The sequence below is a fragment of the Theropithecus gelada genome, chromosome 3 (assembly GCF_003255815.1).
Source record: "Theropithecus gelada isolate Dixy chromosome 3, Tgel_1.0, whole genome shotgun sequence".
Taxonomy (NCBI): domain Eukaryota; kingdom Metazoa; phylum Chordata; class Mammalia; order Primates; family Cercopithecidae; genus Theropithecus; species Theropithecus gelada.
Genome location: NC_037670.1, coordinates 158,663,449 through 158,684,055, shown reverse-complemented (window position 1 = coordinate 158,684,055; position 20,607 = coordinate 158,663,449). Strand labels below are relative to the sequence as shown.

Here is a 20,607-nt window from a genome sequence, read left to right as displayed (position 1 = left end):
CGCCACCACACCTGGCTAATGTTTTGTATTTTTAGTAGAGACAGGGTTTCACCATGTTAGCCAGGATGGTCTCGATCTCTTGACCTCATGATCCGCCCGACTCAGCCTCCCAAAGTACTTGGATTACAGGCATGAGGACTGCTCCCAGCCGACCAGCACTCTCTTTAATTAGGCCCCAACATTTTCTAACAGGTGATATTTAGATTGGACATTTTTTTTTTTAGGTTTTAAGTTCAGGGGTATATGTGCAGGTTTGTTAGGTGAACTTGTGTCATGGGGATTTGTTGTACAGATTATTTCATCATCCAGTTATCAAGCCTAGTATCCATTAGTTAATTTGCTGATCGTCTCCCTCCTCCCACCCTCCACCCTCTGAAGATCCCAGTGTGTGCTGTTCCCTTCTATGTGTCCATGTGTCCTCATCATTGATAAGTGAGAACATGTGGTGCTTGATTTTCTGATCCTGCATTAGTTTGCTAAGGACAATGGCCTCCGTGTTCCTGCAAAGGACGTGATCTCCGAACACATTTAAATAAACCATGAATACCCATTAAGTGGAAGAGGGGTGCAAGTCAATGGTGTGTGCTTCTGCCTATCAGTGTGAATCCAGCTGTGCGTCAGGACAGCTCACCTGGGAAATGGGCTGCCTCTGATTGTCAGGGCGCAGGCTTAACACTAAGGAATAAATAGGTGGACAGGATTTAGTGGCCTGAAGGTTTGCACTCTGGATTTCCATGTCCCAAGGGAACATTAAAACACTGATGCTGTATTTGAAAGTCCAAGAAGCATCAAGCCACACCATCCAAGAAGGCTGGAATACCAAGGGCAGAAGAGAAAGCTGTGGGCTGATCTGGAAAGAGGTGGATTTCCCAGGACCAGAAGGACGGAGAGTGATGGGTTCCTCATGTAGAGGGAGCCTTACCTGTTGACTTCCACCCATTACCCCAGGTATAGCAAGATGTCAGGGGTAGGTATTAGGAAAAAACCTACTAGTTAGCTGGGCTCATTGACTCATGCCTGTAATTCCAGCACTTTGGGAGGCTGAGGAGAGACGATCACTTGGGGCCAGGAGTTCAAGGCCAGCTTATGCAACATGTGAAGACCCTGTCTCTACAAAATAAAAAAATAAAAGAAAAAAGCTACTAATAGTAGGAAAAGGTAAGATATGGAGAATACCAGGGCCACTGGCTCAGAATGGGAGTTAGTGCCTTAGATAAGAAGCATGTCCATGGTAACCATGGTGGTTATTAAGCTAGACGCCCTTCTGCAATTTCCCAGGATGGTGGAACCTTCAGGATTCTTAAGCTTAATCCAAATATGGGGAGTGATCCACATTTCTAATGACATTTGATTTCCCACAAATCCTAGTGGGATGGGAACAATCCCAGATTTAATTAATTTTGGATAAATACGACTTTCCTACACTCAGTATCATGGAACAAATTCATCTTATTTATAGATGTTTAGTGCGCGCCGACTTACCCCCTGCGGCCTCTAAGAAGCCACAGCCTAAGCCACAGGTCATGCCTTCTGCCCTGCCACAGGTGACCAGACAGGCAGGCTAATATGACCTCCACAGCAAGGCTTGAAAACTCAAGCTGGGCTGGGTAGATTCCCCTGCCTTCAGCAACTTGAATTAAAGAGATGGAAGGAAGTTGCTGGGAAGAATGAGCACAGAGCCAAGAGGCCTGGACAGTCAGGGCTGGATGGCGCATGAGAGCGTGCTCAAGCTAGTGGGAGCAAAGTCTGTGGGCGAGTGGAAGAGACCAGCCAGGAGAGAGAGGGCCACCACATGCAGGAAATAGAAGCAGAGATACTGTTTCTTGCACCTAGAACACTCAAAACTATTAAGACTCAGTAAGAGTAAACTGTATATAGCTATACTATATCTGTATATGCCCCAGCCTGAGACTTTTTGCCTGAAGTAATCAGTAATCAGTCTGATTCTTTTGACCACTGAACCATTGGCACTGAACACTGCCAATGGTTCTGACTTGATGCAACTATTTGTTTAGAACAGGCTATCCTTGGTGGGGCGTGGTGGCTCACACCTGTCATCCCAGCACTTTGGGAGGCTGAGGCAGGCCGATCACCCGAGGTTGGGAGTTCGAGACCAGCCTGACCAACACGGAGAAACCCCATCTCTACTAAAAGTATAAAATTAGCTAGGTTTGGTGGTGCATGCCTGTAATCTCAGCTACTCGGGAGGCTGAGGCAGGAGAATCGCTTGAACCTGGGAGGCGGAGGTTGCAGTGAGCGGAGATTACACCATTGCACTCCAGCCTGGCAACAAGGGCAAAACTCCGTCTAAAAAAAAAAAAAAATCAACAACAACAAAAAACAGGCTAGCCTTAAGGAAACACAAACAAGGAACTGACAACCAAAACAAAAAGTTCTGCTGCTTCTGCAGCAAATTGCAATTGCAAGTAAGTCTCTGTATTCCCAGATCATCACATAAAAATGATTACAGATGGAAAACAAGTATGACCTAATCTGAATGCCGTGCCAATTTTGCATTCAATACTCCTGTGCATGCTGCTTTCTCAAAACTTTCAAAGAATGAAGTTGGGACTAAGCGATGCGACGGGTTTAAGAAGTGCTAAGTTATAAAACACGGAATCTTTGAGTGGACTCACTTTTCAGGCTCAGCCCAAGAATACTCAAATTTATACCCTAGCAACAAGTTTTCCCTTGGAATACATCTTTCACTGCATTAATTTTCTTGTAATGCTTTTCTGTTCTTACTAAATGGAAGATTTGAATGTCAGAATTTTCACTGGGAGCCCGGGAGAAAGGTACTCACAGAATCTGATACTGAATATTCTACTTTTAGAACCAGTGTCTGTTCTCAGGGATGTACAAAGAGGCAACATCCTGTCTTCAGCTGACACTAGCGAGAGAATAATTTTGGGGAAATCTATGAGTCTCAAAATATTAAATCCTCTCTTTGTCTGACATTGTGTAGAGCCCAGTTGTTGCTTCCCCCCTTCTATCCCTCCCTTACCGCTGGTGTTTTTTTGGCTGAAAGTTTGGCCCATAATTTAACAAGGTAGTTTCTGTCTGTAGAATGCAGGAAATCACCAATATTCGAAGAACTATACTTTGTAGGATGCACTTCAGATTTCAGGTGGGATGTCTTACCATCTGGTAGGAGAAAAAAACAGAGTTTAAAATAAAAGGCATAATATAAAGGAAATTTCTGAAGGGATAGAAATGTTTTATATTTTTATTTGCCCAAACATAACAAGCTAGATACTTAAAGTCTGTGCATTTCAACTTTAAAATAAAAATATATCTTACAATAAAATAATAATAACTCATAATAATAAAGTCAGTCTGTAACACCTAATAGATATATCCTCTGAATATACCCAATACTTAATCAATTCAGGCTTATAAATAGAATCAAAAGAAGTAAACCATGTCAAAAACAGTAGCTTTTAGATAGTTAATTGAAAAATTACCCTTATAATGACTTTTCATTTGATGAAAGTCCAAGAGGCTAAAAGGAAAATAAACTATGCAATGCTAAGAGGCTTTGAAATAGAATAGAATGATGAGGCCACTGTTTTTGTTTTTTGTTTTTTGTTTTTTGAGAAGGAGTCTCGCTCTGTCACCCAGGCTGGAGTGCAGTGGTGTGATCTCAGCTCACTGCAAGCTCCACCTCCCAGGTTCACGCCATTCTCCTGCCTCAGCCTCCTGAGTAGCTGGGACTGCAGGTACCCACCACCACGTCCAGTTAATTTTTTGTATTTTTAGTAGAGATGGGGTTTCACCGTGTTAACCAGGATGGTCTCGATCTCCTGACCTTGTGATCCGCCCGCCTCGGCCTCCCAAAGTGCTGGGATTATAGGCGTGAGCCACTGTGCCCAGCCTGAGGCCACTGTTTAGCAGAATTTATTCATAAATAATATCTTATATTTCCTTTAAGACGTTAGAATGTTCAGAGACCTAGCATATAAGAATACTGTATACATTTGTATTACTGCTCATTCACAGAGGGGCTAGGAGTAAATAGCTTTGGCTATATGGGAGCATCAACGCTTTCAGGAGTATTGTTTTAAAGTGCTAAAACAAATGATATCCACGTGTACCTTCAGTCAATACGACGGACTGAGCAGAAGCGGAAAACTACCCCCACCCAAAGATGAGAAAAACACTAATGTATAACATAAACTTGTTTTGTTTTTAATACTTAGTAAGGCAGAAACCAAGAAAGAAAATTTTCTAGATACTACAAGTGTAGTGAAGGCTCGAAGTCAGAGGAGTGGGAATTGATGCTAAGAGGTCAGAGGGCATCGGGGGCTGAGGTTTGAACACGTGGTCTGAGAGGGGAAGCCACAGTCCCTGCATGCTTGGCATACAAGACCTGACTTGGCCAGGTACGATGGCTCACACCTGTAGTCCCAGCACTTTGGGAGGCCGAGATTGGTGGAACGCTTGAGCCCAGGAGTTTGAGACCAGCCTGGCCGACATGGTGAAACCACTTCTCTACAAAAAATACAAAAATTAGCCTGATGTGGTGGTGTATGCCTGTTATCCCAGCTAATTGGGAGGCTAAGATAGGAGGATCACTTGAGATCAGAAGGTAGAGGCTGCAGTGAGCCATGATTCTGCCACTGCACTCCAGCCTGGGTGACAGAGTGAGACCCTGCCTCAAAACAACAATGACCAAAAAAAAAAAAAAAATGAAAAGAAGAAGGAGGAGGAGGAAGAAGGGAGGAGGGGAGGGAGGAGGAAGAAGGGAAGAGGGGAGGGAGGAAAAGAAGGAGGAGAGGAAAAGAAGGAGAAGGAGAAGAAGGAGGAGAAGAAGGAGGAGGAGGAGGAGACCTGGACTGTTTGAAAAGGTGACAAGTTGGAAAAGGGGTATCTGGAAATGTCAGTCCACAGACGAAGGGGCTTTGTCTGGGGACAGATTCTTACTTAACCAGACGATAGAAACGCCTGTGGGAAATCAGACTCTACTTTGGTTTGGAATCCGAACTTGAACTTCACCCAAATTGTGTGGCAATCCCAAACCAATAACACAAGGTCAAAGTTGTTGCAGACAAGTACAAGTATTTAATCATGGTAACGAAGTCTAAAGTTCCACCTAGGCCCTGTCTTGAGAAAGGGAGCTTGAACAGATGCAACAAATGGGTGAGGACTATATCCAAAGAATTTCAGGTAATAGAACAATCTACAAAGGAATATTAAAGAAACTGTGTTTAATCACAAAGCGATAAAAGGAAACGACTGTATGCAGAAGCATTCTCTGTTGAATCTCTGTGATAAAAGTCACTTGACCCACATTTATTGCGCACCTGCTATGTGCTGGCTGTTGCTCTGGATGCTGGGGATATAGCAGTAAATAAAAGTTAATGACCTGTGGGGATTACATGCTAATATTGGAGTCAGACAAATAACACATTAAATAACATCAGGTAATGACAAGTGTGATGAAGAAACAGAAAGCCGGATGAGGGGACAGCATGAGAGATGGCATGGTGGTCAGAGGAAGTCCACCTAAGGTGGTGACATCTGAACACATATTAAAAGGCATAAAGAAGAACCGCATTCAAACATCTGGGGGAAACTATATGAGACCGAAAAAGTGGCTGGTATAAGAACGTAGATGTATCCTTAACATAACTGCATTACAGTAAAGAACTCAGTGTGGCTGAGGCAGAAACAGAGAGAGAGAGAGAGAGAGAGAGAGAGAGAGAGGAAGGAGGCGCATCCTGTGCTAATTTATCTTTTGGAAAAAACCCTTGTCCTGTTGATGTCACTCTAAGTACAGAGCATTAGGAAAAAGACTAGATGAACTGGAACCATATCAATAAGATAGAATTTAAAGAAATAAAAGCTATATTCACTGAAATAATTTCCATAGAATAGATCCTACATAATATATAAAATTTATTCAAAATATAGTTTTTGTGTCCGGGTTCCTTTTTCCAGTTTTCTAAGACATAAGCTGTCTGTACTGTGGTGTAAACAAGTCAAGTTCCATCTGATGACACAATGCAGCTGTAATTCCAATAATTTAATGTCTTAGTGATTTCTCAGCAACAAAACATTCTGGGTAAAGATAATGTGTTTAGATTACTATTAAACTACATTGTAATACTACCACTTTAACGACTTGAACTCCTATAATAAAGAGTTTCATACAGTTCTTAATATATTGTCTAATGTCTTAATACATCAATGGACAAAAGAGCTTACTTCCCAATTTAAGGAGAAAACCATAATTACCAATGTTAGAACACCATGCGACAAATTTTCTTAATGTGATTTTATTCAAGCTATCTAAATTAAAGTCAACCTTGAGGCAACATTTTAAATATATATAAACTACTTTACAGTCCACAAAAAGAACCAAGTTCTTCAGTATATATGCTAGTTAAATTTCTTTAAATACCTGCAATGAAGCATAAATGAATTTAATGATCCAAGGCAGATTTTTAAAGTTATTTTATGGATTAGTATCATTACAAATGCAGGAAAATGTAAATGAAGTATCTGGAACAACTGGAACCACATTTCAAATTAATTCTAAATGGCTTAGATCTTTTATGTTGGACATACTCTTTTGAAGTCAAACAAATTAAAATAATATTTGTATAAAACATTTTAAAAGAATAAGCATAAAATCCAAACTAAACACCAAAAGCAGTAGAGGCCATGTACCTAAGAATAAAAGATTTGTACGTATATTTAACATTATATCATCAAACAGACTAAATAGGGCCATTTACTGCATTAAGGAAAGTTAAAAATATAATATGTTGATGATCTGGTATCACAGGCACGTAGCCAGGTCAATAATTAGTGATGAACTTACCATTTGGGGGTCATATTATAAATATTTTGAAAAACAAAATCTCTATTTTAATGACAAGTGTTTCTACATTAATAAGATTTCTTATATAGCAAGGCAATTTAGTCATTCTCCTGTCCAAAAATATGACTGATTACTTTTCAATATGAGCTTTTGAGCTTTTGACATTTAAATAAAACCTTGCAAAAAAAAAAAATGTATCAACACTAGAGCTGATCTCTCTTTGAAAGCACTTAGAAATGGATGACTTGGAAACAGGCTTTAATTTAAAAAAAAAAAAAAAAAAAAAAGTCCTCAGATGCACAGACGACTTCAGAATCACTGATTTTTTTTCCCCCACTCAAATGCGGCTTTGTAATCCCAGCACTTTGGGAGGCTGAGGCAGGCGGATCACTTGAGGTCAGGAGTTTGAGACCAGCCTGGCCAACATGGTGAAACTCTGTCTCTACTAAAACTATAAATATTAGCTGAACATGGTGGCATGTGCCTGTAATCCCAGGTACTCAAGAGGCTGAGGCAGGAGAATCACTTGAACCCAGGAGGTGGAGGTTGCAGTGAGCTGAGATCGTGCCACCGCACTCTAGACTCCAGCCTGGGAGTCCTCCAGGCTGGACTCCATCTAAAAACAACAACAACAACAACAACAACAACAACAACAACAACAACACCATATAGCAAGGGTTTTTCTTTTTTAAAAAAAAGGAAAACTAACAAGAATAATTCATACCTACAATGATTAAATGCATATATACATATGATGTAAATACCTGTAAAGTTAAAATCTCTATAAGTCTTGATACTGAAATATGTAATCACAAAAAAGAGCTTAAAAGAAAACACAATAATCTGCTATCGAATTTTAAATATTTTTAATATGATAGATAATTTGTAGTGGAAAATTAAGACAAAAGTTTAGTTTATTAGGAAGTGCTATCACAAAACTAAAGGTGACAAAAGAAGCTATTTTTCTAGGACAGAATTACATCTTAAAAGTCTTGTCTATCTGTGCTTCTAAGAAAAGAATAACATCAACTAGAAAAATAATAATTTTGCATAGTATCCATGATAATTTTCCATAGCAAAATAAACTTTTAGAGTAGAAAACTAACATAAGTCCAAGGAAATACAGTACTAATGTTGTAGTCATGTTATATAAGGTAAAGTGAATACATTTATTAAACTATGCTAACAGTGAAGTGCTATATTCTTGAGTGTCTAATCAAAGAAATAATTAGTTAAACAAAACCAACTTCTATATCAAGAAAAAGGAAAACATACACATTTACATTCATAAGAGCAAATGAAGTACAAAAATGTTCTTTTCCAGTAAACTTCATACATTGTGATGTCTTCAGTGGAGGTGAACTAATGGGTCAATATTTGGGCCTTGCATCAAGAATGTTCCAATTAAAACATAGAGCAATAAGGCCCAGAATTCCAAAAAAAAAAAAAAAAAAAAAAAAAAAGGATGAGTATATAATGAAGTAGTTAGTTGACACTTTAAAGAAGATAAAACACATAGAACAGGTAAATTTCAAGAGTGAAAACTTGCTATATACGATCTGCATTAATATAGAAGAATTTGGGAAAGAAAAGAGGAAAAGGGTAGCAACGATTGGCAGAAAATAGGATATACATCATCAGGAACCTTCAATACACACTAAAGACTTCCTTTCCTTCTACTAACATGTTCAAATGACTGTATTTCTGATAGGATTTCCACCCAATCCCACACCCTAAGCATGATCTTTGATTGCTAAGGGCTTATCCTTCAAGAATAACATGTTTTGCAAAGATGTTACTTCATTGGTCACTTTCTCCAGCAAAAACATTCTCTGTCTTTCTTCACTTTGCTTTTCTATTTTTATCCTAGGACACCGAGGGGGTATAGATCTGGTAATTGTAGAAGCTGGTCTTTGTCTCAACTGAGTCTCAAAGAGAAAATAAAATATCTACTATCTGGACCAGTGACTTGACAGCATTCACTATCTAACCAATCTGAAACCCAGAATATAAATGATCTTGATTTTATCAATAATGAAATCATAGTAAAAATAATAGATAGCATTTATTGAGCATGTACGATGTGCCAGGTGTTACTACAGGTCTTTCATGTGTGGATCACATGGACATTCATAATAATCTCAGAACTGATGTTTCCCTACTCACTTCTCCAAACTGCAATGCTCCCTATGAATGCCCATTGACAAACCTCTTGGTCTTCGTAATATTTTGCTCAACTACAATTTCTTTCCAATATTACTCTAATCTTACGTTCCTAAATTAAATCAAGGTTGTCACATTTTTAAAAAAGGATTTCCACAAAGACCATCTCATTTACCAAATATTTCCACCCAGCTTGAACAGTGTCATCATCTTTCAATGAACAGGAAATGCAAACATTTTTGCTGCTTTCCTGTTAATATGAACACACACTACTCATAGAAGCACTTACTGTGAGCTAGATATTGTTCTGGGTGGTTTCCAGTATACTAACTCATTTAATCCCCTTAAAAACACTGAGGTAGGTACTATTATTACCTCCATTTTATACATGAGAACTCTGAAACTTGCCCAAGGTCACATGGCTAGATTGTAATGCAACTGGAATTTTCAAGGATTATTTTGAATTTTAGTGTTATCTGCAATCATGAATTTCTAAGGTTACAATCTGTAATAAAAGGTCTTCAGCTTTTGCAAATCATGACTGCACTCTCATAATCAGTTTTAAGATTAGAGGTTTGATCTTGTAACACCATTTATCTGTCATCAACACAGAAATGGTTAGGCCGTTCTTATCCTCTTCTCTGAATGCCTGGTCAATACAGAAAAGTGATTTCTAGAATTATGTCTTTCAAATTGGACTACGCAATTAAATTCATTTACAGACACACTGTGCTACATACTATATAAATAGTGCAATTATCTGAAGTGGAAATTGGTGGATCTTTTATGGTAATTAGATGATTTTCAGACTTGTCATGGAGCAAAAGGCAAGGAAGTAAGCTGATCAAGATTGTTCTGAAGTGCCTTTTTAAAAAAAAAAAAAAAAAGCTCTATATAAAATGTATGCATATGAATTTTGGATGTATCTTATCCTGAGCCCCAACACTGAAAAAGAACATAACTGCCAATACACCAGATCCTTGTCCCAGAGCAGAATTCAGTATAAATGATGTCAACCCATCCAACCTCACTTGAAGGCAACCAGAGCAGTGGGGCAGTCTGGTAGCAGGCCTCCAAGTAAGGACAACATCAAAGCAAAGCTCTAGGGCACTCAGTGCAGTGTTTTCCAAACTGCAGGTTGCAAACAAAATTGTGAAATCAATTTAGGAGGCCACGACCAGAATATTAAAAATTGAAATTCAGCACCATAGAAAATATCAGTCATCTATCACCATAGTAAGGGTGTTTTATGACACATTTTTTTTTTTTTTTTTTGCCAGGTATGTATGTGTTTACTGGGTCACGATATTGCAACATGTATACTTCTAATTATGGATCTTGGTCAATAAAACTTTGAAAGCCACATATCTAAGGAGTACTAAGTACATATAATTTTCTAGTACTAAGCATTACATTTAATAAAACAGGATTCCTCATAACAAACAAATGGAGCCAGTTGCAGTAAGTGGATCTTAGATCATAAAATGAACCTTACATTTTAGCCAGTCCAACTAATCACCCAACATATGAAGACTTTCTGTAAGATTCCCATAACAGAGCATCTAACTTCTGGAGCAAGTCAGTCTGTTCCTCTGCAAATCACCTCAACTCTTAGAAAGTTCATGATGTCAAATCAAAACAGAATGTAAGGCTATTGCTTTCGTATGACAGTTCTTCAAAGTGTGTGTGTGTGTGTGTGTGTTTAAATTTAATTCTATATAACTTTTTCTGAATAAACATAGGTCATGGTAAAAAATTTTAAAAAAATACTAAAAAGCATAGATGGGAAAATAAAAATTATGCAGAATCCATAATCCAGAGCTAATAACTAGAGCCATCCTGGCTCTACCTCCTTAACCTGCTTTCTACTTACTATGCAATAGTTTCTTCCAATTAAATATTCTTCTACGACATGATTATAATGACAACATAACATTCCAGCATATAGTTATACCATAACTTATTTCTAAAATCCCATTAGATAGCTAGATTATTTCTAGATTTTATCATAAAAAAACACTAATATGAACATCCCTGCACATAAGCGATTTCCTTACAATAATCGTCAGATTCGCATTACTAGACTGAAGATATACAAAATGTTAAGGCTTTGACAGAAAATTGTAAAACGTGTCCCAGAAAACTTGTGCCAATTGACCTTCTCTCCTGAGACATAGAAAGTGCCTTTACCCACAGCCTCGCCAACAGTAGACATTAAGTTGTTTTTCATCTGCCAATTCAGTACAAAAAAAAAAGTCTATCCTGTTTTAACTTATAATGAGATTAAATACGTTTTGACATATCCATTGGACATTTTTATTTCCTCTTCTGTGAATTTCCCAATCATGCCCTTTGTTCAATTATCTTTTGAGGTTTTGGAAATAACTGATTTAGATCTTTAAATATTTGAGGAAGGCTTTCATGCCAAGAGGCACTATTATCTCCACTGATTTGAATATTAGATGCCGGTCTTCTTTAAAGGAGTTAAAGATGGTATTACTAACGTAGTAACTATAAGCCACAATGTTTTTTTGCTCCTATAAAGATCACCTTGCTGAACAATATATCAAATGGGAATGATAGGAACTTTGCAAATATAGATGGAAAATGGCAAATTTTAAACATTGTTATTCTATGTGTAAAAATCAGAGGTTTCCCTTATACCAAGAAAATCAATAATAGCACTAAAGACCTCTTGTTGATACTCTTTTCCTCTCCTTTCCTCCGACCACAAACAAAATGTTGTCCAGTTCCATTGAGTCTAAGACATTAGGAATGTATACTACCAAAACAATAACAGAAACACAAAGAAGTGATAACAAAAATTTGGCTTATCACTTCCCTTTTGTACCCTAATGGAAATGCAACCACAAATGCCTTCAGGAGCCTCAGAAACAGGCGCCCAAAGAGGAAAATTATACATTTCTAAAAGTAATTTTAAATTTGGAAATTCTTCACCTAAATGAGACATGGACAACTCTAAAGTGCCGCACACCCAGCTCATAGAAAATGAGTAATTATCTTAATTTTCTTCCTCTCTTGCACAATCTGCCCTCCCCGACATCCAAGCTAAATATTTACCTAATTTGACAATTCCTGCCCCACAGCCTTGTTTCAGGCCTAACTTCTTTTCTGGACTACAGCAATAACTTCCCTGCCACTCCTCCTGCTTCCTGTATTGCTCTCCTGAAATTCATCCTCTATACCCCCTCCAGACACAGATGCCTCTCAGATACAAATTCAGTGGCTCCCATTGTTAAAGATCAAGTTTCCAAGCTCTTTGGCGTAGCACAAAAGGGACTTTGGATCTATATAGAACTACACCTCTCCTGGCATTCGGGTCCTTAGAAGATGCTATGCCTGCGCGTGCCTCTGCTTAGGCATACGTGGTTCCTTCTGCTAAGAAAACTTCCTCTCCCCATCAGTCTGCTGACTAATTCTGCAACCGCAAAGACTAAGCCGAAGGCTGACCTTCTCTTCGAAGTGTTTCCTGATCCAATGTTTGTATCCCAGGCCAAATTCAGTGTCCTTCCTTGGTATTCTTATGACAGTCTGGAAAAGTTAACAAATGGATTTTCCTGTCTGTAGGATGCAAAATATAGCCTAGCACACTGTGGGGCCTTCAGTTGCCCTAATCACATGGCATTATTAGTATAATGAACCCTCTTATCTATCTCCCTTGATAAAAGACAAAGCTTCTTGAAGTATCCTCATCACCTCACCTCATCTAGCAACCGTCAGTGTCTGGCACATAGGGTGTGCTCAATAAATGCTTGTTGGATGAATGAACTTTTAGTAAAAATAAACACACTTTTAGTAAAAATAAATAAATGAATGAAATAAATGATATGTTTTCTACAGTTACTGTATTACTTTTATCATGGACAAATCAGATAAATCAGAGGGTAATTACTGGCATTATATATGCTTTTCATTTTGCCAGAGGATTTCTATATCCTGGATTTCTAAAATATCAATTTCTTTTACTGCCCTTGAAATAACATTTGAAATTCATAGTTTCTCAGACACCTCTCTTTTGTGTAAGATAACATACATTTACAAAGGCATTTAATCATCAGTTACATTTTTAAATATGAGATACCAAACACAGTTTAGCATGCTGCTGTGTACACAGTAAGTGGTCAATAGATATCTTGTAGCTTTTTAAGAGTCACATCTTGGGTTGTCTGTTTTGGTCACAATTATCCTCTTTTTGGGTGGAGTATAGTGTCCATACATAGGAGCTGGTTCAATAGGTATGTCTAAAGGTAACCCTGGTCCCTGCCAGAGTAGATTGGTTTGAGAACGAGTGCCTAAACCAAGCTAGGCCAACAAGACTTTCTCTGGATTAGGATTAATGAACATTCATTCAAATTAATCTCTTTACAGTAGTGGGAGCTTCCAGAGGTAAAATCAGATGTGGGCTTGAGAGCTGCTGGTGGCCTTGTTCCCCGACATGTGCAGAAACTGAAAGAGTCATTTGTAGTCCAAAGAATGAAGCCAACATGGAGAAAGAAACAGAGATGAGAAGTGGTGAGAGTCCTAGACCAGAGTCCAGGAGATGACTAGAGTCCTGGTTATGTTCCACAACTGGCCCCCAGTCTCCCTGAGACCTGCTGTAGCCCTGCCCTTCCCATAGTTTGGTCATATGAAATCTTCTACTCTCTTCTAATAGAGTCACACAAGCTGGCTTAGAGTGGACTTCTATCATTTGCCAGCGAAAGAATCCTGATGGTATGAATAAATGAGCAACTGATTCACTTAAATGTTCTCCCCATTAATTCTTTTAATTGATTCAACCAGATGGTTTGGCATAATAAAGGCATGGGCTAATTTACATGAGATTTCTATTCAGAGATAGAAGGAAGGTATTCATTTTGAAATACATTTCAAGCAAAATAAGTTTCAGGCAACATATTGCCAAGACAAATCTGAAGCATTTGATCACAGCATCACGCATGCAAAATATGTCCTCTTCCCTACAGAAGATTCCCACAAGTTAACTGTAGGTTTGGAATCTCCAGGAACAGCAAAGGCTTCCTGCCTCAAGAGTTCTTTTTGCTTTGGAACTCCTCAATAATGCAAGAGGGATAAGAGGATTTTCTAGAAGTCTAGAAGCGAATTTTCCTTATGAAGGGAACAAAACTTAATGGCAATATGGCCCTGCTTCAGAGTTGGAACTCAGGTTGGATTCGTGTCTGGACACAAAGGCTACTTGCTGGCACCAGCCTTCCAGAACAGCTCAATTTGGTGGCAGCAGCTGATCAAGCCGCATCCCTCTGGGACAGCTGCTCTTCCAGGTGTGACAGCAACAGCAGAAGAGGCACAGGAGTGCAGATTGGCTGCCTTCTAGGAATCCAAGGTTTGGACAGCACTGACCAGCCCCTCCACCTATGCTGACCATGGGTTCAGGAGGAAGCCAGTGTGGAGACTCACAGCACACAGCCATAGCTGGTCGTTCTCTGACAGTACTGCCTTGGGGTTCCCAGACCTTAATGAGCTGGTGGCTCCAGGGATGGCTTAAACCTTGGTGCGCTGACTGCCCCTGGTGTTCAGTCTTCCCTTCCAGCTGCCCTGCTCCACAGCAGACACCTGGTTCTGGGGAGTGACGGGGCTTTTGTCCTGTGGCACTGCCCCATGTTTTCAGGTTTGCTTCTCTTTGGTTTGCTGCTTGGAATCAAGTGCATTGTGCCTTTGGACAGAGCTCTCTCTGGCCTGACCTCTCCCTGATGGGCTGGTGTGTCTTTGACAGGCTGCTGGGCTGGGGGCTCACTGTCCTGCTCTGGGGGTTGCGAGGCAATGTCTCTCCTCTGAGACCTGCCCTTTCGATGAACCTGTCCCTTTCTCCCTGGATGCTCCACAGGAGCTGAGCTATCCTGTAGCGACTCCACAGGGGCCTCTTCCCTCTGGAGGGGTCTCCTGGGTGAGGGCTGCCTCTTCTGAGCTGGCCGATCGCCGTTGATGGGAGTTTTATTTTCTTGAGATAATCCTCCAAAAATCTCTCTTCCAAGATGGCCCTGGTTTGGACACATCTACATTCCAAGGCAGGTCATTTGTGGGGAGGTCGGTATGGGCCCTTTTTCTGGAATTATGTTGTTTTTTATCTTCTTGTAATTGGGGGTCTCTAGGTGATGGCTGGGCATGGGGGGGCTCAGGAATTTCTGGTGTATGGAATTTGCTTCTCTGGTTGCTCGGATCTCCCGAGTTTGTAACAGTTATACACTGAAATACTAGCTTAGACAAGAAACAAGAGAAGGGCTGGGGTTGGGATGGTCGGGCACCATGGCGGGAGCTGGCTGACGGAGGGGTTCTAGCTGCGAGGCTGGCTGGTGGCTCCCAGGCGGTGCCTCTTCCAGAGGTGCCAGTCCTCCAGCCGTCCCTTTCTGGATGGGGAGTTTTTTTTTCCTAACCCCTGTCTGCTGAAGTGGCCCCTGGTTGTGGGGTGAGGCCTGCATGTCTGGAATCCTCCTCCTGGAGGAGCCGCCTGCTTGGGGAGCTTTCCTTTCCTTTGCAGGCCTTGGATCAGGCTGAGCCCCTGAGTTCTGGGGCAGCCCTGGCTCCGGGAGAGGAGCAGGAATGCGAGGGAGCCTCACTTTCTGAGCCACCTCCTCCAGGGCGGGACTGAGGATGCGCGGTGCTGCTTGCTCCTGGCTAGGGGGACTGATAAGAGGGAGTTTCACCTCACTGACCTTCTCTTCCTGGACTTGCTGAGGACTGTGGGCTGCCTGGGGGTTCAGATTTGGTGGTGGTTTTGAGTGCGGAGGGCTGATGGGAGGAAGTTTACTGGTGTCTGCTTCCCGGGTTGGTGGAGGCCTGGGAGAGGGAGTCATGGTTTGATCGGAGGTTGTTCCTAAAGCCTCTTCCCTGCTGGGCGATAGGAGTTTGAGTGTGGGCCTCCTGCTCTGGAGGGGAGCCAGCACCTGAGGCTGGGGCAGCCGAGTGGGAGCCAGCCGTATTCTAGAGAGCAAGGTCCCTGGGGCTTCCCTGGCCTGGGGCTGCTTGGTATCTGTTGCTAAGTCTTGGGGACGTGGCAGTTCTGGGTGAGGCTTACTGACCCGGATGGCTTCTGGTTTGGAGGTTTCCTCCTTCAGAGCTTGCTGAGAATCTCCAGCAAGTTTCTGCACCACCTCAGGGTGGGAAGAATCTTCTGGAGGATCATGGTGGGAACTGCTGGGTAGATGTTCGTCTGACTCAATTTCCTCATCCTGAATTCTCTGAGGGCTGAGGGGAGTGGGGCCAGGTGCCTGCGGAGGTTCAGACAGAGGAGGGCCACTGGGGGTTACCTGGGCCTCCCCTGACTCCTCATCCTGGCCTGGCTGAGGGCCGCCGGACAGGGGAGGGGAAGGGTGCGCAGGAGGCGCCAGGGTAGGGGTGATGGGAGACTGCCCCACCTCACTGGCTTTCACCTCAGGGACATCTGTCTCAGTGGCTATCTGTTTTAGAGGAAGATGGGATTGTTGGACATCCTCTTCTGTCGGGTTTAGGGCTAGGTCCTGGGCCTGCTGAGGAAGACCCAGTGCCGATGAACTGAGGTGTTGAGGGGGCTCAGGATTGAGATGGCTGTTAGGAGAAAGCTCTTTTTGATGGGTTTCTCCATCCTGAGCCCGCGGTTGGTTCTGGGCAGGAGTTAGGCTCTGATTTTCTAGGTTCTTGGCATGAATTTGCATTCCAGAGAGATGCTCTGTCATCTGGCCATCTGCTTGCAGTTTTGCCAAGCGCCTGGGAGATGGAACCAGGTGTGCTGGTACCCCAGAGAGAGTCTTCTTGCTAGAGGGAGCTCCTGCTTTAATATAAAAAGAAGTTGACTATAAACAGAAGTTAACTAACTGCTTAGAAATTAATAAGAAAAATATCTTTTCCCCGTTAGATGCACATAGGCCCTTGAAAGGAATAAAATTACACATATAGGAGAACTAAACCTTCCCTTCTCCTTGAAGATACTAAGTGTCTATAATTCTCTTATTTTGTGGAACTTAGAACAATTTTAGTCAACTGAAAACATCAACTTCAATGAATAAACATAAGAGGTTTATGTCTGGTTCTCATTCATAGAACCAAAATTTACATCCAGGTTTGTGGGTGGTGAGACATTTTCCAAGTGAATGAGATTTTAAATTTATACCAACTTAGAGTATCAGTGCTGCTTTTGATGGTAGAAACTAGAGGATGCACATCCAAGCCAGATGAAGTCTCACTGGTTTGTTTCCTTGTTTAACGGCAGCCCCCTTATATAAGCCGTGAGCTCTGTGAAGCGTTATGTCTGTTCACCAATACCTGGCAAAGGGGCAGGAACTGAGGAAATGGGTGATGAATGCAAGAAGGAAGGAAAGAATCAGCGTGACAGAATCACAAGGCACCATGGCTCAGAGCAGCTGTTCCTGAGGACCCCCATCCAGGCTGCTATATCCCCCCACTCACATCCCCAGGCCTCCCCTTGGACTTCCACATCTACCTTGCCTTCAAAAATGGCTCTCAGAGGCCACTAGCAATGCTGGTGTTGCAGAGAGGGGGTCCTCCTCCATTCACCATGACACCAAGTTCTCAGAATGACTGATCTCTGGGACAGTCTCACAGATGCCATCATCCAGCAGGCACTCGTTCAGTGAACTTGTTCACTACATGGATTCTGGGGGCCCAAATACCGTCTTACCCCAGTCCTAAGGACATAGCTCTGAAATGTGGAGTGGTCAGAGGTGGTACACCAGTCTGGAACAGCCTTGAAAAAGCTAGTTTCAGCTCATTTTGGGGGAGATCTGACCCTGGAACAGCCTTGAAGAAGCTAATTTCAGCTCACTTTGGGGGAGATCTGATACTCAGAGACTCCAACCCAAATCAGACCTCTGAGGTGACCCGGAGTGATCCATTCCCCAGAGGTAAACCAGGCTCCCAGCCCCCGATCCCCTCCACTGACGCAGATGAGCTTGCACTGCTGGGTTCTCACTGAGCCCCTAGTCTGGACACGCACCCTTTGCATCCCATCAAACTGGTGTTCTCTAGGGAGAGGGTGGGACAGGTGGGAGCAAAGAAAGGCATCCCTCGGTGTGGTTTCTGAGGGGATGCCCTGTTCATCATTTGGAACTCCCTAGTTTATAACAGCTATAAACTGAAATACTAGCTTGGACAAGAAACAGGGTTAAATTGAAAAATTAAACTGTGAAAATATCAAGAATAGTGAAACTCATAGAGAAAAGAAAGTAGATTCAAAGTTACCAGGAGTTGAGGGGAGTAACAGTTTAATGGGTATAGAGTTTCTGTTTGGGGTAATGACAAATTTTGGAAACACGTATTGGTGATGGTTATACAACACTGAGAATGTAATTAGTACCACTGAATTGTACACTTAAATGGTTAAATTTTAAAACATACAATTTTATGTTATGGTATGCTTTTTAACCAAAATATAAAAGTAATTTTAAAAGGTGGAAAAATATCAGAACTGTGAAATCCTGTGCTAAAGCTTCTTTTGCTCCTTAATCTCTTGGTTTACTGTAATCAGACATATAAGGATGTGTTCCCTACTTTTACAATTTAACAATTGACATAACTTGGCAAATCATACCAGGCCTTTTATTAAAGATAAAGGGAAACTTTATGGACTAGTCAACTGCTCAGTTCTCCTCTGTTTGACTCATCATAACCATCATCATTTCTTTCTACCATTAGTCAGAATAATGATTTGCAAATATAATTTTATTTTATGATTTATATAGCAAGAACTCAGGGTGATAGTTGGTCCAGCTTTCTAAAAGCTTTACTGGAAGCACTAACTATCCCAGAAGTAGGTTGTTTAGAGACAAATGGAAAGAAAGACATCCCTTAATACTGAGTTGTGAATATAGTTTTTCCTTATTTTATATAAACTATTTTATTTATTTGTGCTTTTTAAGTTTTTGGGTATTAGAAATAAATGTTATTCACATTACAATAGGGAAAATAAGATGTGTGTGTGTATATATATATAAAACATATATATATAAAAACATATATTTTTTATTTATTTATTTATTTTATTTTATTTTTTTTTGAGACAGAGTCTCACTCTGTCGCCAGGCTGGAGTGCAGTGCTGCGATATCAGCTCATTGCAACTTCTGACTCCCTGGTTCAAGCAATTCTCCTGCCTCAGCCTCCCTAGTAGCTGGGATTATAGGCACATACCACCACGCCCAGCTAATTTTTGTATTTTTAGTAGAGACTAAGTTTCTCCTTGTTGGCCAGGATGGTCTCAACCTCCTGACCTCATGATCTGCCCACCTGTGCCTCCCAAAGTGCTGAGATTACAGGCGTGAGCCATTGGGCCCGGTCAATATATATTTTAAATTAAGGGGATATCTGAAGATTTCAAGGGTTTATGATCACTGTGTACCTAAAGTTACTATTTTATACATGCATTAAGTGAAAATTCAATTAATCCATCCATTGGTGAAAGTTTACATTTCTGGGTCCAGGCTGAAAGATGCTGTACTCAGAACTGATAAACCTTGCACTTCCTTTTATCACTCTGTTCCATTCTCATTGTTAAGAGTAGAAATTCAGCTTGTATTCTTAGTTAAAAATTAGCAATGTAAAATTACAAAATATAAAGCTATGTATTACTACTTCAGATATCTGGGAATAATTTTCAGTTTGCATTGATACAGGATTACCACTTTAAGAAAAACAATGGTGTTGGTCATAAGATTTCTGTTTGTACTGATGCCTAATCCAATTGGGAAAAACCTCAGCTCTGGACAGCCAGATTCTAATAGTGCACCATGACATTATATATAGGTTTTTATTTTAAGAAATTGGAGCTCAAAATTATTTCTCCAATCAAGTTAATGGTTATTGGTTAGATTTAGAATAGAAAACCAAGGCTTCATATTTCTAGTCCAGTTTTCTAATTGCTCAGAAAAGCTGTCTTTCACAGAATCGTAAATATTTTTTATTTCAATTTCTTCCTTTTGACAGCTTAATTATTTTTTAAAAAATTCATTATACTAAAACTATTGTTTATTTCTAGAGGTCCCATTTATATGAGTAATGTGTTTATACACATATATCTAAATTATAGAACTTAAAATCAGAGTGACCCAGCTCAGAGCAGGAGCAATGAGGTGAAGCACCAGCTGGGCACATGACTGTGACTCTGCTGGGGCTCTGGGTCCCTTCCTGGGGAGTACTGATGAGAGGTGAGGCCAGCTGGACTTCCTGGGTCAAGTGGGGACTCGGGGAACTTTCCTGTCTTACAAGAGGATTGTAAAACACACCAATAAGTGCTCTGTAAAATGCACCAATTGGCAGGATTCTAAAAGTAGCCAATCGCAGGGAGGATTGAAAAAAGGGCACTCTGATAGGACAGAAAGGGAACATGGGAGGGGACAAATAAGGGAATAAAAGCTGTCCACCCCCACCAACAGTGGCAACCCACTTCCATGCCGTGGACACTTTGTCCTTTCGCTCTTCACAATAAACCTTGCTACCCCTCACTCTTTGGGTCCGTACCATCTTTAAGGGCTGTAACACTCACCATTAAAGTCCACAGCTCTACTCTTGAAGTCAGCGAGACCGCGAACCCACCTGCAGGAACCAACTCCAGACACACTGACACTCGTTTTAAGGTAATTATGGTTGTCCCCAC

At 41.0% G+C, this 20,607-nt stretch overlaps 1 protein-coding gene across 1 annotated transcript in view; it reads right to left on the bottom strand.

The window, feature by feature from the left end:
* The window catches only part of LRGUK (leucine rich repeats and guanylate kinase domain containing), a 126,666-nt gene that overhangs the window by 27,468 nt on the left and 78,591 nt on the right, over positions 1-20,607 (bottom strand). Inside the window, exon 16 of the mRNA XM_025380184.1 lies at positions 3,005-3,144. Coding sequence (XP_025235969.1) covers positions 3,005-3,144 — 140 coding nt within the window. The remainder of the gene's footprint in view (positions 1-3,004; positions 3,145-20,607) is intronic.